Here is a 17822-nt window from a genome sequence, read left to right on the forward strand (position 1 = left end):
GAACTGAGCTAAAATCAACTAGATGAGTGGTAATAGTGTTCAAGCATGTTCAGGCAACACAGTGGTGCACCTAGTAGAGCTGTTATTGCTCAGCTCCAGTATCCTGAGTTCAATTCTGACCTTTGGTGCTGTTTGGGTGGAGTTTGCATGTTCCCCTTGTGACTGTGGATTTCCTCTCTGCTTGGGTTTCCTCCCACATTCCAAAGATGTGTGCTTTGGTAGATTAATTAACCATAGTAAATTTCCCTTAGTGTGTAGATAATAGAATTGATTGGAATGTCAGGAAAGAAAATTATTTGTGAGCTTGCATAGACTTGATAGGCCAAATAGCCTCTTGTGTTGCAAGAAAATATAGAAAGCTTCCTTGTACAAAAATGGCTTGTCAAATCATTAATGCAAACTATCTAGTTGCATTTGTTGACAAAAACCCTGCTACTTCTCCAGAGTCTGAAAGGAATTGCATCATGCAAGACCTGCTCTTCTTGATGAAAATTTCTGTTGGTATATAATCAAAAAGTATTATTTCCTGTATATAAGCTGAAGTGAGCACAAAATGTCAATTGTCCATTTCCCTCCACAATTACTGCCTGACCAGCCGAGTTCCTCTAGCATCTTATTTGTTGAATACTAACATAAATCAGTACAGTAATTGGAGCACATGGAACATACACATGCCACATATTCCTTGTTGTAAATGTTGGAAATTTAAGGTTTCAAACCATCTTGATATCCCTCATGCATGTTTAATAGTAGATTTAGGTTCATGTAATCATTATGTAGAAGATTTTCAATTTTGATAGTGTGTATTGATGCCAGTTTAAATATACAATTTAAATGCAATCCAAGTCTCAAAAATGGCAATAAAAATCCAAGCTGTTTTAGATTTACCCATTGGATAGCAACAAGCTTTGTTAGTTCCAGTAGAAGAGGAGGCTAAGGCAATCTATCTCCAGTTCCAGTTTGGATTGTTTTCTAATCTCATGCTTACCCATATATTCAGCATTACACTATTCAGCAGAACACTATATTCAGCATTTTTTAAAAACTATTCCTATGGAATGATCTGTCTGATCGCAAAACAAAACATTTTCACTGTACATGTGACAATTATAAACCAATATTTCATTATTGTGTCATTATAAGATAGTTGCTATTGTAATCCGATCTCTTTGTATCGTGTATAATTACTACTGTTATATTTATTAATTTGAAATTAATAAAAGTTGGAAAAGATAAGGATAGTTGCAAGGATGTAGAAAAATAGGGTAGGGGAGGGGGAAACTAATAGGAGAGTTAATAATTAAGTGATTAAATTACTTCAATAATAAAGTCTACAAAGTCCACGTTTCCTTTCGAGAACTCGACAAGGGGAATTATATATCATAGGTGGACGAGTACGAATAAAAGTAATTTTATTTGGAAAGTCAGTTTGCGTGCAGACACCGGCACTTCTACTTCCATCCAACATTAAAGCCATGCGGCTGCAGCCACCCTCCGCATCTGGCCGACGTTAAACGGGGTGAGCGGGACCGGCACTGCATGATGTCAATGGGTGAGCCCCAATGAAATCTCGCGAGAAATCCGCGAGAACGGAAGTTCCGTCTCCGGGCCAGCGGTCGGTTGAGTGTATTGGTGATCCAGTTGTTTACGGTAACGAGAATGACTGCACTCGCTCACTGACCGTCCCGACTCCTCTCGGATCCGGCGCGCCGTTCGGCTTTTTTCCCCGCACGTTCGGAGCGGAAGCGAGGTAAGGGCTCCGCACACGCCGCCAGGGAGACCTCACTGGCGCCGGCGTCCGATTAACGCCAGCGCCAGGCTTTGCGGTGAACGACAGCCGGCAGGCCAGTGACGGCATTCGTGCGCATGCGGCGCGGCCGAGTGGGCGGGGCGCTGGGCAGAGATTGACGTGCGGAGCAACCAGTGGAAATCAGTGGATCCCCAACCTGTGCTCTAACTGGGTAATGAGCACCAATTGGAATGCGCTGGGCGGGAGACCCGGGCTGACTGAAGTCATAAAAAGCAACAGTTTCTGATTGATGCTCTGTCCCAGGTTGTGGTGTGGGGTTGACGGCGGCCGCCGCTGATTCACTTGTTTAGATTTCGAGTACTTAGCGATTTTGCACTTCTAAATATATGACGCTGAGCCGCTCGGCGTATGGAATGGGAGAACCGATTCGGAGTAGTATTTTTCAGTAACATAAACCCCTTTTAGTTCACCCGAATTGGAAACACCGCGGGCGGGGTGGTTATATTATGGTTTGCGAAGTCTGAATGATCAGTGTATGTAACTGTGTCTCTAAATGGTATCAAACGTAAAATTATATGTCTGCAATGGGTGCATTATCTCATAATATAATGTTGTTAGGACATTTTCGCTGGATAAGAATGGAACTTTGTTTCTGTGTTTTGTGCGCGAATGAGTGAAATCGAGATGAAAGTGATGTAGACAGCACACCCAACCTATTCTTCAGCGTAGTTTGTTTCTGTTCCTAGTTTAAAAAAAACAGTAGAATCCCTCTTTGGAATTTGATAAATTGAGATTTCTTTAACCTCCATCAAGAGTGCTGTGCTTGATCAAGTGAAAATACACGGTCGATTCCAGTAAAATTCTTTCCCATTCCCTGATCAGCTTCGTGGCAATATCTTTTTTACTTGTCACGTTTTACGGTTGTGCTTTCCTGTCATTAACCAATTGGTATTTTCTTCTGCTGTTTCATTGTTTTTGTGTGTAGGGGTGGGTCTCGGCCTGCGATAGAAACTTTGCCTCTTTCAGAGTTACCATTGTAGCAAGTGAATAATTGAGCAGTGGTCTAAGTTAAAAGTGCTCCTGTTGATTAGGCGCCATATAGACCAGAATGAGTGATGACTGGTCCAGTAAAATAATCAGTATTTTAGTGTAATGGTTAGGAGCATTAGAATTTAACGGGCAGTTCAGTGTTGATTTTTTTTTAAAGAACTGAATTAAAATTTTCAAATTTATGATGGGATTTAAGCTTGCAAATACTTAATTATTTGGTTAAACTTCTGGATTGCAAGCCCAGTGATGTAACCACTATCCTGTAGATCTCAGTATTTTCTTTGAGTTCGGGAATCTGTGCATAATGTTTGTTACTATGGAATGTTACTGCAAGCAGCAAATATTAATTTCATTAGAATATTTAACATGGGTGTTAGGTAAAAAGTGCTTTATTCTCCTGGTATTTCATGTTACATTTCTTAGCAGATGAAGAGATAAATACTAAATGTATTTGATTTTATAACTTATTTTAGCTTTATAGGGACTTGCATTTTTCTCCAACTTTTTTCCAGAGCTAGTCTGGTGATGCAGAGTACATGCAGTGATCGTGGTGCAACTAGAATGATAACTTTGACCTCATCGAGTTTTGGTAAAACAGCCTGGCTTTGATATTAATCAACAGTTAAATCATTCAGGGAAATAAGGTTATTGCACCCTGGAAATTAAGGTTACTGCACCCTGGGCCTTTCTGGAAGGGGAAGGTTTTGATTTGCTGTCTTAACCTTCAACAGCTTAATTCTGGACATTAATGTAGCAGATTATTTATTTAACTTTCTTCTTAAATGAGGGTAATTTAATTGCATTTATTGTATTATGAAGAGTTTGCATTTCATTTCAGCTGTGAATGACAGACATCGTGTCCTCCACTGTACTTAGTGAAATACAACTTCGCTTACTCTGTCATGATGACATAGATACAGTGAAGCAACTCTGTGGTGATTGGTTCCCAATAGAGTGAGTATCCCTAGTATTTAATTTTTCTTTTTTAGCAATGTTTATGGCCTCTCTGACAATGTTTGGTGGAGTATTGTTGTTATATTTACAGATATTTTATCCCCTGGTGATCCAATCAAAAGTACTAGTCTTTGCTAGTTGCAGTCTAACAAAAACATCAGTCTTAAGCCTTGCTTCAGAATAAGTTCTTTATAAAACCATTTTTACATTGGATTGGGTATAATAATCATTAAGGTATACAAGATATTAAGAGGAATAGATAGAGTAGACAGCCAGTGCCTCTTTCCCAGGGCACCAATACTCAATACAAGAGGGCATGGCTTTAAAGTAATTGGGGGGGGGGGGGGGAAGGAATGTTCAAGGGAGATATCAGAGGAAGGCTTTTTACCCAGAGAGTGGTTGGGGCATGGAATGCGCTGCCTGGGGCGGTGGTGGAGGCAGGTACATTGGTCAAATTCAAGAGATTGCTAGACAAGCATATGGAGGAAGTTAAAATAGAGGGATATGTGGGGGGGAAGGGGTTAGATAGTTTTTAGGCGAGGTTTAAAGGTTGGCACAACGTTGTGGGCAGAAGGGCCTGTATTGTGCTGTACTTTCTATGATAATTTCTGAAATTTAATTTGGTAAATGGAAAAATTGCGAGAGAGATTTAACCTTGCAGTATCGCTTATTTTATGTTACAGTCCAACATTAACATAGGAAATTATTTTAATAGAACTTGTGGAAACAAGATTGATCTCTTCTTCTGCTTTAACAGGTATCCAGATTCATGGTACCGGGACATCACTTCCAACAAGAAATTTTTTTCCCTAGCAGCCACGTACAAAGGTGGCATTGTGGGAATGATTGTGGCTGAAATAAAAAGTAGAACAAAGGTACACAAAGAGGTATGCCTTTGCAATGCATTCTATAGGCTGCTGTGCCACATTCCATTTCAAGTGATAGATTTCTCGAGAGACTTCATTATTAAAATAACTGAAATGTGCAATGTAGCAGATTCTTATGACAAGAATGTTTCATTGTAAATACTGTAATACATGGACTAGACTCATCTGTTAGGAATTCTTTATAAAAAGTTTTTTCAACTATTAATTCACATTTGCTTATTGTGACCATGATTTAAAAATATGGGAAATATTTGTTATTTAAACAGCAAAGAGATTAAAGGCACTTCAATCCAGTAAAAATCAAAGGCAGCATCAGGCAAGATTTAAGCAGTTATGCACAAGTTAAAATTGTTAATATAGATTGAAATTGGAAAAGTTCACAGTGATGCATGTTACAGAATGTTATTTTAATAGAGTTGTTCACTTTTTTGCCACCAAACTGCAAATTACAAAGGGCACTGAAAACTCTTCTAAGAGTATTCTAACAATTAAATGAGTCTGAGCTATGTGGAGCAGGCTGTTTCAGGTTTAGTCAGCTAATCTCCGTGGGGAATGATTAAGTGAGAAGTGGTGGAATAATCATCAACATTCCAGCTCCTCATTGCTTCTCATAATGTCTACTGGAACTTCACATCTATCATTAGAGAAAAGCAGGACTGGTTCAACTGCTGTGGCAAAAGGGCTTGTTGACGCTTTCTGTCTGGATCACAAAATAAGAAGCAATTATTTAATCAAGGTTTCATAGTTAGTTGCTGGATGAGTTCACTTAGTCAGCTGAAGAGAAAGATGTTAGTGTAGGAAAAGGATGATTATTGCTTGGTCACCTTCACTTAAACATTTCAAGAATCAATATTCCAAAATAGTAAACTAATTAAAAATATTCTACCTATTATTCCATAATCAAAACTGAGCCTAATTCTTGGTTTTTAAAATATCTGAAATGTGCAATCAAAACACACATTTCTGGGGAAAAAAAAATGTAGGGTGTCCTGTTTTTCCAACATTTTCTGCTAGGTTGCTGAGGAAATCTCTATTACTAGAGATAACAAACAGGATATCTGGTGAACAAAATCTTCCTATCATTGCCTACAGGATGGAGATATTCTGGCCTCTGGTTTTCCTATAGAGACTCAAGTTGCTTACATTTTAAGTCTAGGAGTTGTAAAGGAATTCCGAAAACATGGAATAGGTAAGTGTATTCACTTGTTGCCATCTTACTTCTAGTGTAAGATTTTGCAGAATATATTGGATTTGAACGTCAAGGCCACTATTTTTACTCTGGTTTTTAAGTAAGTATCTTCAGGGTCATTATCTAGTTGGCATCAAAGTCTGTGTGGGTTAAAAAGGAAATCTGTTTTCAAAAATTACGTTAGCTGTAAGTTTTTTTTAATCTAACCTGAGGTAGTAAGCTTATTTTAAAAAAAAAATTAAATGTAATTGTTCCATGTTATATAACAATATTTCCTTTCAATGAAGCCAAAAGAACACACTATTAAACTACCTTGTTTATTTGGCTGTAATTGCTAATAATAGCTGACATAATATCCCAATTCACTGGAATTTTACTTAGTTTTTTAATAATATTCTAACAGAGTTCAATTTGATTCTAGATTGATTCATGGAACTGAAGTAAGTGAAAATATGATGAGAGTAATGCAACCAGCATCTCTTATTCTGTTACACAATATTTTTCATGTACCCAGATTGCAGTAGAGCACTCTGGCAGAGGTAAGGCAGCTGAATTGTTAGTGTGTTATCTTCCCCCTGGATTTTAGAAACTTGTGTTATGAGTCATCTGATCAACCATAGTAAATACCTGGTGTGTTTCTGCAAGTTCCTCCACAGCTCCATGTTCTCATTTTCTCTGGGGTTTTCTCAGGAAGTGTTAGGGTTCCTTCTCAACCAAAATAATATCTGCTGGCTACGTACTTTACAGAAGTAACTTAAATGATTAAATAAGCAGGAGCAGTACTGATAAAGTACAAACGCAGCCATTCACTGTGAATGATACCTTTCATTACAAAGGATGGTCGTTGAGGAGGGGAAAAGGGGAAAATAAAGTGGTTTTGCAATTTAGTACTTCTGCCACTAATAGTAGGATATGGTTGGATCGCATGATTCCTTGCAAATAACTTGCCAATCATAATTGTTTGTGGACAGTTCTTTAAAGCCAACTGATCAGGTTACCTATTTGTCCTTCAGTCAGAGGGAAAGAAAGAAGAACAATTTAGTTTTTTTAGTGACTTTGATTTTTCTCCTTCAAAATTGTCTGTAATTTTGACTATATAAGGCATTAACCTTAAAGGTAATTTACACATATTACTACTTGATCTTCTGTGCTCTGAAGTTTAACAAGGAAAATTGATGACATAAAAATGTACAGCCATTGATGTTCTCAGTTTGAATGACAAATTGTAAAGACAACATTGACTTTGAGTAAAACTAATGAAAAATCCTTAACAGTGCATTTAAAATACAACTTAAGATTTTTTTCTGAAGTGGCTGAATAGGATCAAATGTATTGGCCCATGACAGAAGTTTTAGTTGATTAACTGTGACCAGTGAAATGCCTCAGAGTGGCTGAATAATGCTGGTCAAGATTAGAGTTCTATTGAAACTGCAGAACCTACAATATTAGGTTTCTGCTGCAATGGCTGGATTGCCTGACCACGTGTTTTGAAAGAACAACACTCCGTCTCATGGGGGCCCTTAGCCACTTTCTCTTGAATCTCTTTCAGGGTCTCTCGCCTTCTCTACTGACTTCAGCAAATTACTGCAATTAATTGAAATTATGATTCCTGTGAATTTTGTTTTACCTATCTTGTCCACAACTCCATTTTGTTTTAAAGTCATCCAGTAATATAGATTGGATGTGGGTCATCATATTTAAATTTGCTTTCATAACGGTATTAAAAGTTGAGTGTATAAGTTGTAAATTTGTTTGAAAAAGGGTGTATATTTCAGAGATTTACTTGGGAGTATGTCTTATCATTCAATACCAAAATACTAAAAGATGAGATAAGATTTTCTGATGTATTTTATTTAAAGTTTTGTATAATTTTGGGTAACCGACAGTCTATTGCAACAGCTGCCAATTAAACCATGGATATTTAAACAGCTTTGTGTCCCAAGAAGTGACATTGACAAGATTTCAACTGGTGTATTTTTTACAATCATGGTGAAGGGATAAATTTCCATAAAATGCACTATTTTTCTCTAAGATATTTATGGTTTTTATCCTGTGCTACAGCAGACTCATAAGAGAGCTCCCATATAAATATTCACCTCTGTGGTACTTCAGTTGTACTACCTTTAATGTCTTTTCATGATCAGAGAAAGCCATCAAAGATAATTTTAGTGTGTAATAGTGAGCTTTGAGAAGTGGTTTGGTAAGCGGAAACCATTCCCATTATTTAGGGAAGATGTCTAAAGGAAAGGTATCATTTGTATGCTTAAAATAACGAGCAATCTAATGAGAATGTATTTTGAGAGAAAACAAGTGAATGTTTACAGTAAGTTGCTATTTAAGTAGATGTCTCTTCAGGATTTACAGTAGTGCAGTAGATTTACCTTCTGTCAGGGCTTTCAAAAGGTTAATCAATTTAGTGGAGGATATTTTGAAAATTAATCCAGCTGTGTCAAAACCCCGGTGACAGAAAACCCTGACAATACTGAATTTTCCTTATTATGTACTTGTCTTCTTGTTGGGATTGGGGGGAAAAATGTATATGTCACTTCTGATGACAGACCACTTGATTTCTATCTTGCTGTGAGGAATCAAATGTGTTTTATTGTGCTCTACTTGTATTGGTTGAGGCTTGAGCAATTGCATTTGACAAATTGCATTCCAGTATTTTACAGATCAGCAAGCTGAATCTTGAGTTTTCAGTTTAAGAAAGTGAAACATAAGGTGGACTACAATTTAGCAAGCCCATCCTGAAATTACAGGAAATGTTTAGTTTTGAGGCATTCTGACAGGAAGGAATACTTGCAGTAGCTGAAGTGCAATTACTGAGGCTTGACAAAACAATTGTTGGCTAGGGTATGGTACCTCTAATGGCAATAAGGAAAACCAGGGAAAGAAAACTACAGTAAAGTCCAGTTTCAGTTGCCATACGTTAAATATTTAAAATGCATAATTAGTAGTTCTGCTATTCCAGTTGTAATCTGGTGCTTTTCATGGGTGTAGCAATGCATTCTTGTATGCTGTTATGAGATTTTAGTACCATCTTTTGACTTAACTTTATCTGGATATAGCAATCTAAGGTTTGTTTTTAGTTCTGAGAGTTATTTTATGACTCTTGTTAATGGTCTACTTTTACATCTATAGTTGGGGGGAGGATAAAAAGGAGGATTAATTCCCATAAAAATGAACAATTTTCTCTGGTGAATTGTCTGAATGTATTCTCCACACTTGCATTTGGAGCTGTCTAAGATGATCATTTGTGCATAACATGTCTATATCTAGTGTGAATTGTTCTAATCCATCCAATAACAACCCAATACTTCCACAGGATTTGGCTAATATTAAAGAATTCATGCTTGTGAAAAAATTGGTTCATTGCAACACATACACACCACCACAATAGCTGCTAATTATCAAAGCAATTTGATGGGCTTTGGGGAAGGAAATGTTTGTTGGATTGTAATAATTTAAGAGTTGGGGCATCTTGCTTTTGGATTTTTTTTTATCTGTTGAGAAGGTATTTTGGTAGTGTAAGAACTCTCTCCTAGATTTTCATTCTTTTAGTTGGGATTTTAATTTATAAATATTAAAAAATAATGAAATGTTTTAATGACTTTTGTACCTTTTTTTTATTTTAAAGGTTCATTATTACTTGAAAGTCTGAAGGATCACATATCAACCACTGCTCAAGATCATTGCAAAGCAATCTATTTGCATGTCCTTACTACAAATAGTACTGCCATCCACTTCTATGAAAATAGGGACTTTAAGCAACATCATTATCTGCCCTATTATTACTCTATACGTGGTGTTTTAAAAGATGGCTTCACTTATGTTCTTTATATCAACGGGGGACATCCTCCTTGGACAATCTTATATCCTTTTTTTTTAAAAAAAATGCTACTTAACTTCCTCCACCTTCCAAAAGTTTATTTCATTACAAATGTATTTATTGCAATTGTTTGATAATTTATACATCTCAAGTTTTTGAATATTAAAATTCCACAGAAAATCAAGACATTTTTGAAATTGAGTTTAATTTCCATTTTTTATATTTTCTTTGTTAAAAATATTGTTAATAATTTCCATATAAAATCTGTTTTTTTTTTGTATTTCAAAACAAATTGAAATACATTGAACCCAATTGTTATTGAAAATTGCCTTTTTTTTTGCTTGTGTGTGGACTTCCCACATATATAGTTGGATTTATCTTCATTGTTAATGAATACAACTAGGATATTTTTTAAGATTCATGAGTGATTCTTGCAGGCTTAGTTGTCTAATAATGAATCCTCTTAATTAAAATTTTGTTGCCTACCAGCAATTGCGGAGTTCTCTTTCTGAATTGCCAGGTTCCTAATTGAAGAAATTGAAATTATTGGTTCTGTATTGATGTTGGAGGACCTCCCTTTGGGTAATGAGCATCATAACGGTAAGTATTATTCTTCAGCTTGGGTCCACTATTGGTGTACATTTGCACAGGTATGCATTAGTGTTAGCTTGGTTAAATAGTCTTGTCAATTAAATAATATAACATTTTGCTGAGGAATAAAATGTAGAATCCATGGGATTAATGTAAATCCCTGAATTAGTCTCTAGGATAGCTGGGGAGAAAATGTATCTGGAAGCATGTATGTGGATAACAATGTAGCCTTTCTCTACTAATGTTCACCAATACTGTTGTACTTTTTAATCATCTCGCTGAGTGACCTTTAACTTGGATGGGGATGAGTGTTTTGTTAGAAATCATTGTAGTGTTAATCATTCCAATTTCAAAGCTTTCCCTTTGAAATGAAACAACAATCTGATCAGTTTTTCATATGAAAAATAGCCATTTGTTTTAAACTGTTAATTTTGATCAATGTAATACAGACACTTTGTGTTCATGATTGCTTAGTGGTGATTAAAATAACCATGATTTAGGATGACTCTTGTGGGGAGAACAATTAAGTTAATTTTTAGGACAATTCTAATTACTCTGCAGAAAGTTGCATTTAGGAATAGTTGATAATCTCAGCCTAAAACAAATGCAGGTGAATGTCATCAAAAAATCATCATTCATCGAATAAACAGTTGATCAATAACAAGGAAACCAAAGGCAGGTGTATTAACAGGTAGCAATCTGTTCTTGTTAGATATCATTTGTAGGCTGAGAGGAATGATTTGGAGTTTAAGGAATGTGGCAATAAATTGCTGTGAACCTGTCAAGGATCTTTCTGGATTTGGAAAGCAGAAAAACTAAATCTGAAAAGACCTGGGTTTTAATATTTGTGAAATTTTGGAAGATTATGAAGCCATTAGGGGTGTTTTCCTTTTAATTCATTCATTGAGACATGGATGTTGTTGGCAAGGCCAGCATTTAATATCCATCCCTTTTGCCTTTGAGGATGAAGTGGTGAATCACTGCCTAGATTTGAGATTTAAGATATTTCCACAATGTTGTTACATAAGGTGCTGTGGGATTTCGATTCCAGTGACACTGAAGGATCAATAATTATATTTCTAACTCAGTTTGATATATGACTTGCAAAGCTTGCAGGCAGTGGCATCTTCATCCTTGCTCCCCTTGTACTTCTGGCTGGTAAAGACTGTAGGCTTGGAGGATGCTCTGAATCCAGTCTTAATGAGTTGTTGCAGTTTACCATGTAGACCATGCAGCCTGTATGCTAGTGGTGGAGAGAATTATTGTTTACAGTGGTAAGTGCTAACCAAGCAACTATTTTGTCTTGAATGGTGTTTAACTTCTTGATGGTTGATGGAACTGTATTTCCATATCAAGTTGAAAGTATTCCGTCAGATTCTTGATTTGCATCTTGCTGATGGTGGAAAGGCTGTGAGGACTTGGGAAGTGAGTTACTTACTGCAGGATATCTGAGCTCCGATCAGGTCTTGTAGTAGCCTCAAGCAGAGCTGGGAAATTTTGTTTTCCTTCTATTGTTTCTTCATTAATGTTTTCTGAAGATAGCATGGACATTTAAAATGGGAACTCCATTCTAAATTTCCTTGAGTTTCTACCCTGCCCTTACTTTGGATCTGGATTAAGATGCTGGAGCGAGTGAAAGTTATTTTAACATTCTAGGTGACATGAGTTCAGCTTTATATATTTTAAAAAAAGTCCAGTTTTGACTGAGAGTTGAAAGAATCTCTTATAAAATAAAGAATTGAAAATGAAAGAAGGTAGTTAAACATCTAAAATATAAATTGTAACCATTGATATTTGGAAATGTAGCATTATTGTATGTTGGTTTGTATTCTGAAAATAAGTTGTATTGGATGAACCATGAAGTAAATGATTTTTACTTCAGTGTGTTCACCAGCTGTGAAATAAGATGAGTTCATTTTTATCTAGCTCTTCTTAGCTTTACCTGTCAATGGAGTGATTGGAGAAGTAGACATACTAAACAAAAGAATATCAATTTGGGGCAAAAGTGTTCATCATAAATTTTCCAAGCTCTACTATTTTGTGAGTACAAGCCAATTTGAATTTTAGAGAAGAAAATTCTTGGACCAAGTTATAGAATACAGAAAAATTTGGTTGAACAAGAAAATTAAGGTTTCTGAATCAGCTCAATGGGAGTTGAGAGTAAGATTACTGATGCTGTTATTGTCAAGGTTTGAAGGATAGGTTTTAAGATGTGCTTAATCTATTGAGGCAAAAAAGTATGATGTGTACCACCTCCAGTATGAAGCACATAGCTTGGTGTATAACAGCACTTGTCAGATTTTTTTTATGCAAGGAACTTCATTGCAATAGACATATTCTTGAGAATCCTCTATTTAACTTCCAAAGGACAGCTTCTACCCCACTGTGATAAGACTATTGAACGGTTTCCTTATACAATGAGATGGACTATGACCTCACTATCTACCTTGTTGTGACCTTGCACCTTATTGCACTGCAGTTTCTATGTAGCTGTGACACTTTACTCTGTACTGTTACTGTTTTTACCTGTGCTACATCAATGCACTCTGTACTAACTCAATGTAACTGCACTGTGTAATGAATTGACTTGTACAATCGGTTTGTAAGACAAGCTTTTCACTGTACCTCGGTACAAGTGACAATAATAAACCAATACCAATAGATACAGAAAGGAACATTGCATAATTGCCCTTCGTTGGCAGTACAACAATGGGGAAAAAAAAGTACTAGTACACATCAAAAAATAGAGAAATTGAATGGAATATTAAAAAAAATTGACCTTTTAACTCTTAGAACAAAATTTTGGCAGGGAAATTAATTTGGTATCTGGCTAAGAAGCCACTAACTTCTAATAATAGACTGCTGTTGATTCTCCACCCTCTAGACTATTGGTTACGATGGACCCTTTGGGACTAGAATACCTGCATACCTTTTATCTTGCTGTAATTGTGATGCTAATTTTTTGCCTTATGATAAGGTTAATTCCCAGTGAATGAAGGAATACATATTCTTAAATGTTCATCCTCTTGTCTCACATGCTTTCATTCTTGCGTTCTTGGGTTTCATTGCAGTTTCGTAGAGGGATGCTGCTCAAATTGCCCTATCAGTTTCAAAGCTGCTTGTACAATTTTGCATTATTGTGTTTAGCCTAATTACGCAAACATTATTATTATAGTCCTTGACATCCTCTCACTGACTATATTCATCATATTGGCTCATCTCTGGTGAATCTGAGGCCTTGCTCCATTCCTCAGCGAATATACCGTCAAGCGCAGAACATTATTCGCAGTTTTTTACCCTGGCCTGGTATCTCAGCAAAAAGTGGAATTGAATATAGCAGAGCAATGTGATCACTTATTTTTTGAAAAAAAATCTGAAAAGGTGAGCAATTTAAAAACTTTACAAATATGAAATTCAACCCTATTGAGTGTCTTTGTTAAAGTTTAAAAGCTTGTATGATATATTTAGAGCGATATCTTTTAAATATGAAGTTATTTTTGCTCTTAATTATAAGCTTTGTTTCTCATTCAGGGGGCTTTATGTATATTTTTCTTCTGAAAATGGGTAACATTGCAGCTTTGTGCCAATTTCCAATTTTCCCCACTAACTTATGTCTTATTTTTCTTGCTTTGATTAATATTTCATTTTCTTTGTTTCACTTGAGCTTATTTCTTTGGTAGCTTTTAACTTGTAGCCTTTGTTTAATTGAAAGTAGTTTTTTTTTGTTTCATATGTATTGTAAAGTCTTTATGTAAACTTTAGAAATTTTGTGCTTTTCTATATCTGGGGTATTTTGTAAGAAAGCACATTGCTACAACTTGTCAGTAGGGAGACCCGAGTTTGAATGCAGGTATGATTGTTGACATTTTCTGGATTAATTCAAACTATCAGATTTGCAGAACTTGACCAAATATCACAAGGGAGAGAGGCAAACAGTTATTAATCCCATCCATCAAATATGCCCCCCAATGTTTTTTTGAGTTTGGATATACTTGTTCAAGTTTTCTTTTGCTGTCAATTCTTTCTCTTTGTGAGATCAGCCAAAATGGTAGTTCAGGTTTGAGAGGCCAAGTAGCCAAATCCTACTCCTAATTTCTATTCTGATAGAATATTTTCTTAATTTATTGGCTACAGTCTCTTGTACCTTGCTGTTATTGAAAACATTGTCTTAACAAACTTGTGATTTTGTTAAAATCTTCAGCATAATTTTGAATTAAATGGGACTGTGATAATGGATGGCTTTCCTGCATAGTCAAAAACTGGATGCTAGCTATGTAATGGTAACACCTTGGAAGCATCTGTAATTGCTAATGATTTTACAGTTTTAAATTTTGATAATTGTATTACAAGTTGAATTGAATTTTTGATGTCTGGCCACCTAGAAGAATTTTGCAAAATTATTTAAGAAAGGGCATATGTTGGATATAGTACTTTAGCAGATATGTTTTTTTTAAGGGAGTTTAAGATCAGCAGTTTATTAATGAAATTAAGATCTAGTATTTTAACATGGTTATGATTTAACTAACCAGATCTAAAAAGATTTAGAAGCTTAATTGTATGTGCATACAAATATATGGCACATTTATACTAATTTTAAATTCATTGTACAATGGTAAAACAAAAAACTTACTTTTCTATACCAATTTTGTCCCCTCTGTTTTACACGGCTCACATTATTGCCCCTCGCCTAATAGGTATTGACAATAACACTTAAGACTATTTCATGGCAATGAGTAAAGTGGCCAAGGAAGATTCTGTCCGTAATTGAGGTCTGCAACAAGCTTTCTAGACAGAATTGTTGAATTACAGTCCAGAGAAGAAATCCTAAACCAGGGTAAATGAGCCTGATGTAACATCGTTCTAGTACAAGTTGCCCCAACTTGTAAACCTAATTATAATGACAGGAAAAGTCTGAAAAGATTATTTTAAACCTTAACATTCACATTCTTGTGTATAATTTTCTAATATTGTTGAAATATGTACTTTTCAGCCTCAAAACAGACCACCTGCACTGAATATATTTGTATTTCTTCTGGACATCTGTATGCCAAGCAGGGAGGATGGGATGCTCCATCATTGATGCAATTGTAATTCTATACAGAATGTATTATATTACAGTGTTACCCAGCTATCAGTTAATGGAGCAAGTGCAGTGCACCAAGATTCATCTGTTCCATTAAGGCCTTTTGATTACTTTTTACACTCTGTAATTTGCTGCTATCTAGAAAACCACTTCATCATCTTTGTAATTGTATATGGATTCTAAATGTAGATGCATTTTGTTTTATTTTGCTTGAGTATTTCAGTCTTATTGTATATCTTGAGTGTATGGCAGAGATTATTTGGATTTTTACTGCATTCAGGTTTTAAAGTTGCTGAACTAGCTTATGTGTTCTCATCCTTTTACAGCCTTTACCTATAATTCATTATTGGGCTTGTAACAGTGAGAAACAAAATCTAGTTTTCTGATCGATGGACATTTTGGATATCAAAGTGCCTACTTTTAGTTGCAATTTCAAGGAGTCTTTGTATATCCCTGCCCTTTACTGAATTGAATGTACTTGGTTTACCTTGTGTATTTGTGGTTGGGAATGGTGTGGGGGGGTTGGGGGTGGTGGTGGGGAAGAGGCAAGGGTGGAAACATGCAGACAGTTCAGCTATCTTTTCAGCCATATGAATGACCACTTAATGGGATAATCAACAAAGGTTATCAGTAATTCAAGAAAGTGGTGAAAAGGCCCAAGATAAACAATCTTGCTCTTTTGAAGAGCTGTTTATGCTGCTATTCGCCACTTTGTTATGTCATATTATATTTTGTTTTCTTGAATTTCAAATCTTGTCTTTCATATTTGGGGAAAGTACATTTTTGACAATTTAGAGTATCTCCTATTTAAATTTGTTTTGAACTGCTCCAAATAAACACAACTTTAAATAGAGTTTCTCTTCCCAAAAGCAAGTTTTCATTTTCATTTCTCTGGCTTTGCAGTGCATGAATTACCTAATCAATGTGTGGTTCTTTCCATATGTCAGACTGTAATCAAATGTGTAAATAATTGCAAGGTTTTTCATCAGTTTTCTTTTGGTATATGCCTGATAATTATTGTAAAGATGTAATGTGTATGTGTCACAGGTGGGAATACAGATCATTATGAACTGCTAGAACTACTGTGAAAAATGTTCCTATGTAATGTGTCAATCTACATGAATTTCAGCATTTTTTAGCCTTGGTGATCTAGCTGTTTAAAACTTTTAAATTCATTCCATGATTCTGTTTCACTATTTAAAACAAAAATGCCTACACTGTTCCACAGAATTTTAAAATTTTGGCACCAATGACAATCAGTGTATGACTTTTAAACAGTAATTGCACTTTAGATGTATAGTAAATGTTAATATATTTATGTAGTGGCACCCCTTGTATCTGGGCAGAATTTGTTTTAATACACAGACTTCTGATCTCCTATTAAAAACCAGTATTCATTGTTCATGGAACACCAGGCTCTATGAGAAATAGAACCATAGTTTGAAATGAAGATCAAATGTTTCAGAATTTCAATTGACTACAATAGTAGTTAAATATACAAATACAATAATAAAGATTCCAATTAATGTAGTATCTTGCTTTGTTGTATTGTTATTTGTGTTGTCGTAGTTCAAAGAAAATTCGTTAACCTAATTGATTTCTGAACTCCTGCATCAATTTAAGAAATGTATTTGCCTGTTTATTGCATAAAATGTTTTTGAATAGAATTATTAAGTTTTGTTCCTTGTTTTACAAAACTTTTAGATTCTTGTGCAGAATTATTTTCTAAAACAATTAGGTTACATAAATTTACTGGTCACAGCACTGAAAGAAGTCTTGGTAAAACAATTTAAAAAAACATCAAAATCATTATTTGTTTCTTGTGTTTTGATGAGATTGTAACGGCTTTGATGTTATTTACTTAATTAATGTGGGCAGTGGGTTATTACTGGAGGATGCATAGCTTACACAATGCCATTAACATGTCTGGCTTAAAGTACATTGTAAAGCACAAACTATATGTAAACTTTCACAAGACTTGTACTGTTTCTGATTAAACATGATTTAAACATCTTGATTCTGTGACAGTATACCAGGGAACATGATACAGTATTTGGGGATTGAATGTTTCTAGATAAAGGGCAAGTGTTGCTGTGCCAGTAGCTAGAGAAATTATAATTGACTTTGGTGTGTGTAATATTGTTTTTCAATAAGATATCAAGGTCAATATTAAAAACCAGCATTATGGAACTAATGGATTTAGTAGTAGGTGAAGATGAGCTGTTTGTTAAAACAACAGAAATCGTGCTCTTTACAAAACAGCAGATGAGACATTTGCAGAATTTGCAAAAAAAATGCCAATTGAGCAGTGAACCCCCCAACATACCAGATTGGGAACTGTGATTTTTGAATTGAAAATTTTCTCAACTGAGATTATCAAGTTGGCAAGGAGCCATTGAAAACAGTGCCTTTATATGTTAATACAAAATAAATATTATCCTATAATTTAGAGTTTGAAGGCTGTCACAAAACAATACTGTATGATTTAT

General features: G+C 35.3%; 1 protein-coding gene across 1 annotated transcript; it reads left to right on the plus strand.

Annotated features, from left to right (window-relative positions):
- The first annotated feature begins 1292 nt into the window (after window positions 1–1292).
- Window positions 1293–17243, plus strand: nat15 (N-acetyltransferase 15 (GCN5-related, putative)). Its single transcript, XM_052021643.1, has 7 exons — window positions 1293–1750; window positions 3639–3754; window positions 4512–4641; window positions 5734–5830; window positions 9468–9702; window positions 13444–13631; window positions 15241–17243. Exons 2-6 carry the CDS (start codon window positions 3645–3647, stop codon window positions 13598–13600), a joined length of 729 nt encoding a protein of 242 aa, XP_051877603.1. The 5' UTR covers window positions 1293–1750; window positions 3639–3644; the 3' UTR covers window positions 13601–13631; window positions 15241–17243.
- The last annotated feature ends 579 nt before the right edge of the window (window positions 17244–17822 follow it).

This window comes from Pristis pectinata, chromosome 8 (assembly GCF_009764475.1).
Source record: "Pristis pectinata isolate sPriPec2 chromosome 8, sPriPec2.1.pri, whole genome shotgun sequence".
NCBI lineage: Eukaryota > Metazoa > Chordata > Chondrichthyes > Rhinopristiformes > Pristidae > Pristis > Pristis pectinata.

What these genes read in the sequence shown, in the direction of transcription:
- nat15 (XM_052021643.1), top strand. Translation starts at nt 3,645, where the DNA reads ATGACAGACATCGTGTCCTCCACTGTACTTAGTGAAATACAACTTCGC. An exon ending in GGTGATTGGTTCCCAATAGA is followed by an intron (nt 3,755 to 4,511) that starts GTGAGTATCCCT and finishes CTGCTTTAACAG; the next exon opens with GTATCCAGATTCATGGTACC. An exon ending in GAACAAAGGTACACAAAGAG is followed by an intron (nt 4,642 to 5,733) that starts GTATGCCTTTGC and finishes CATTGCCTACAG; the next exon opens with GATGGAGATATTCTGGCCTC.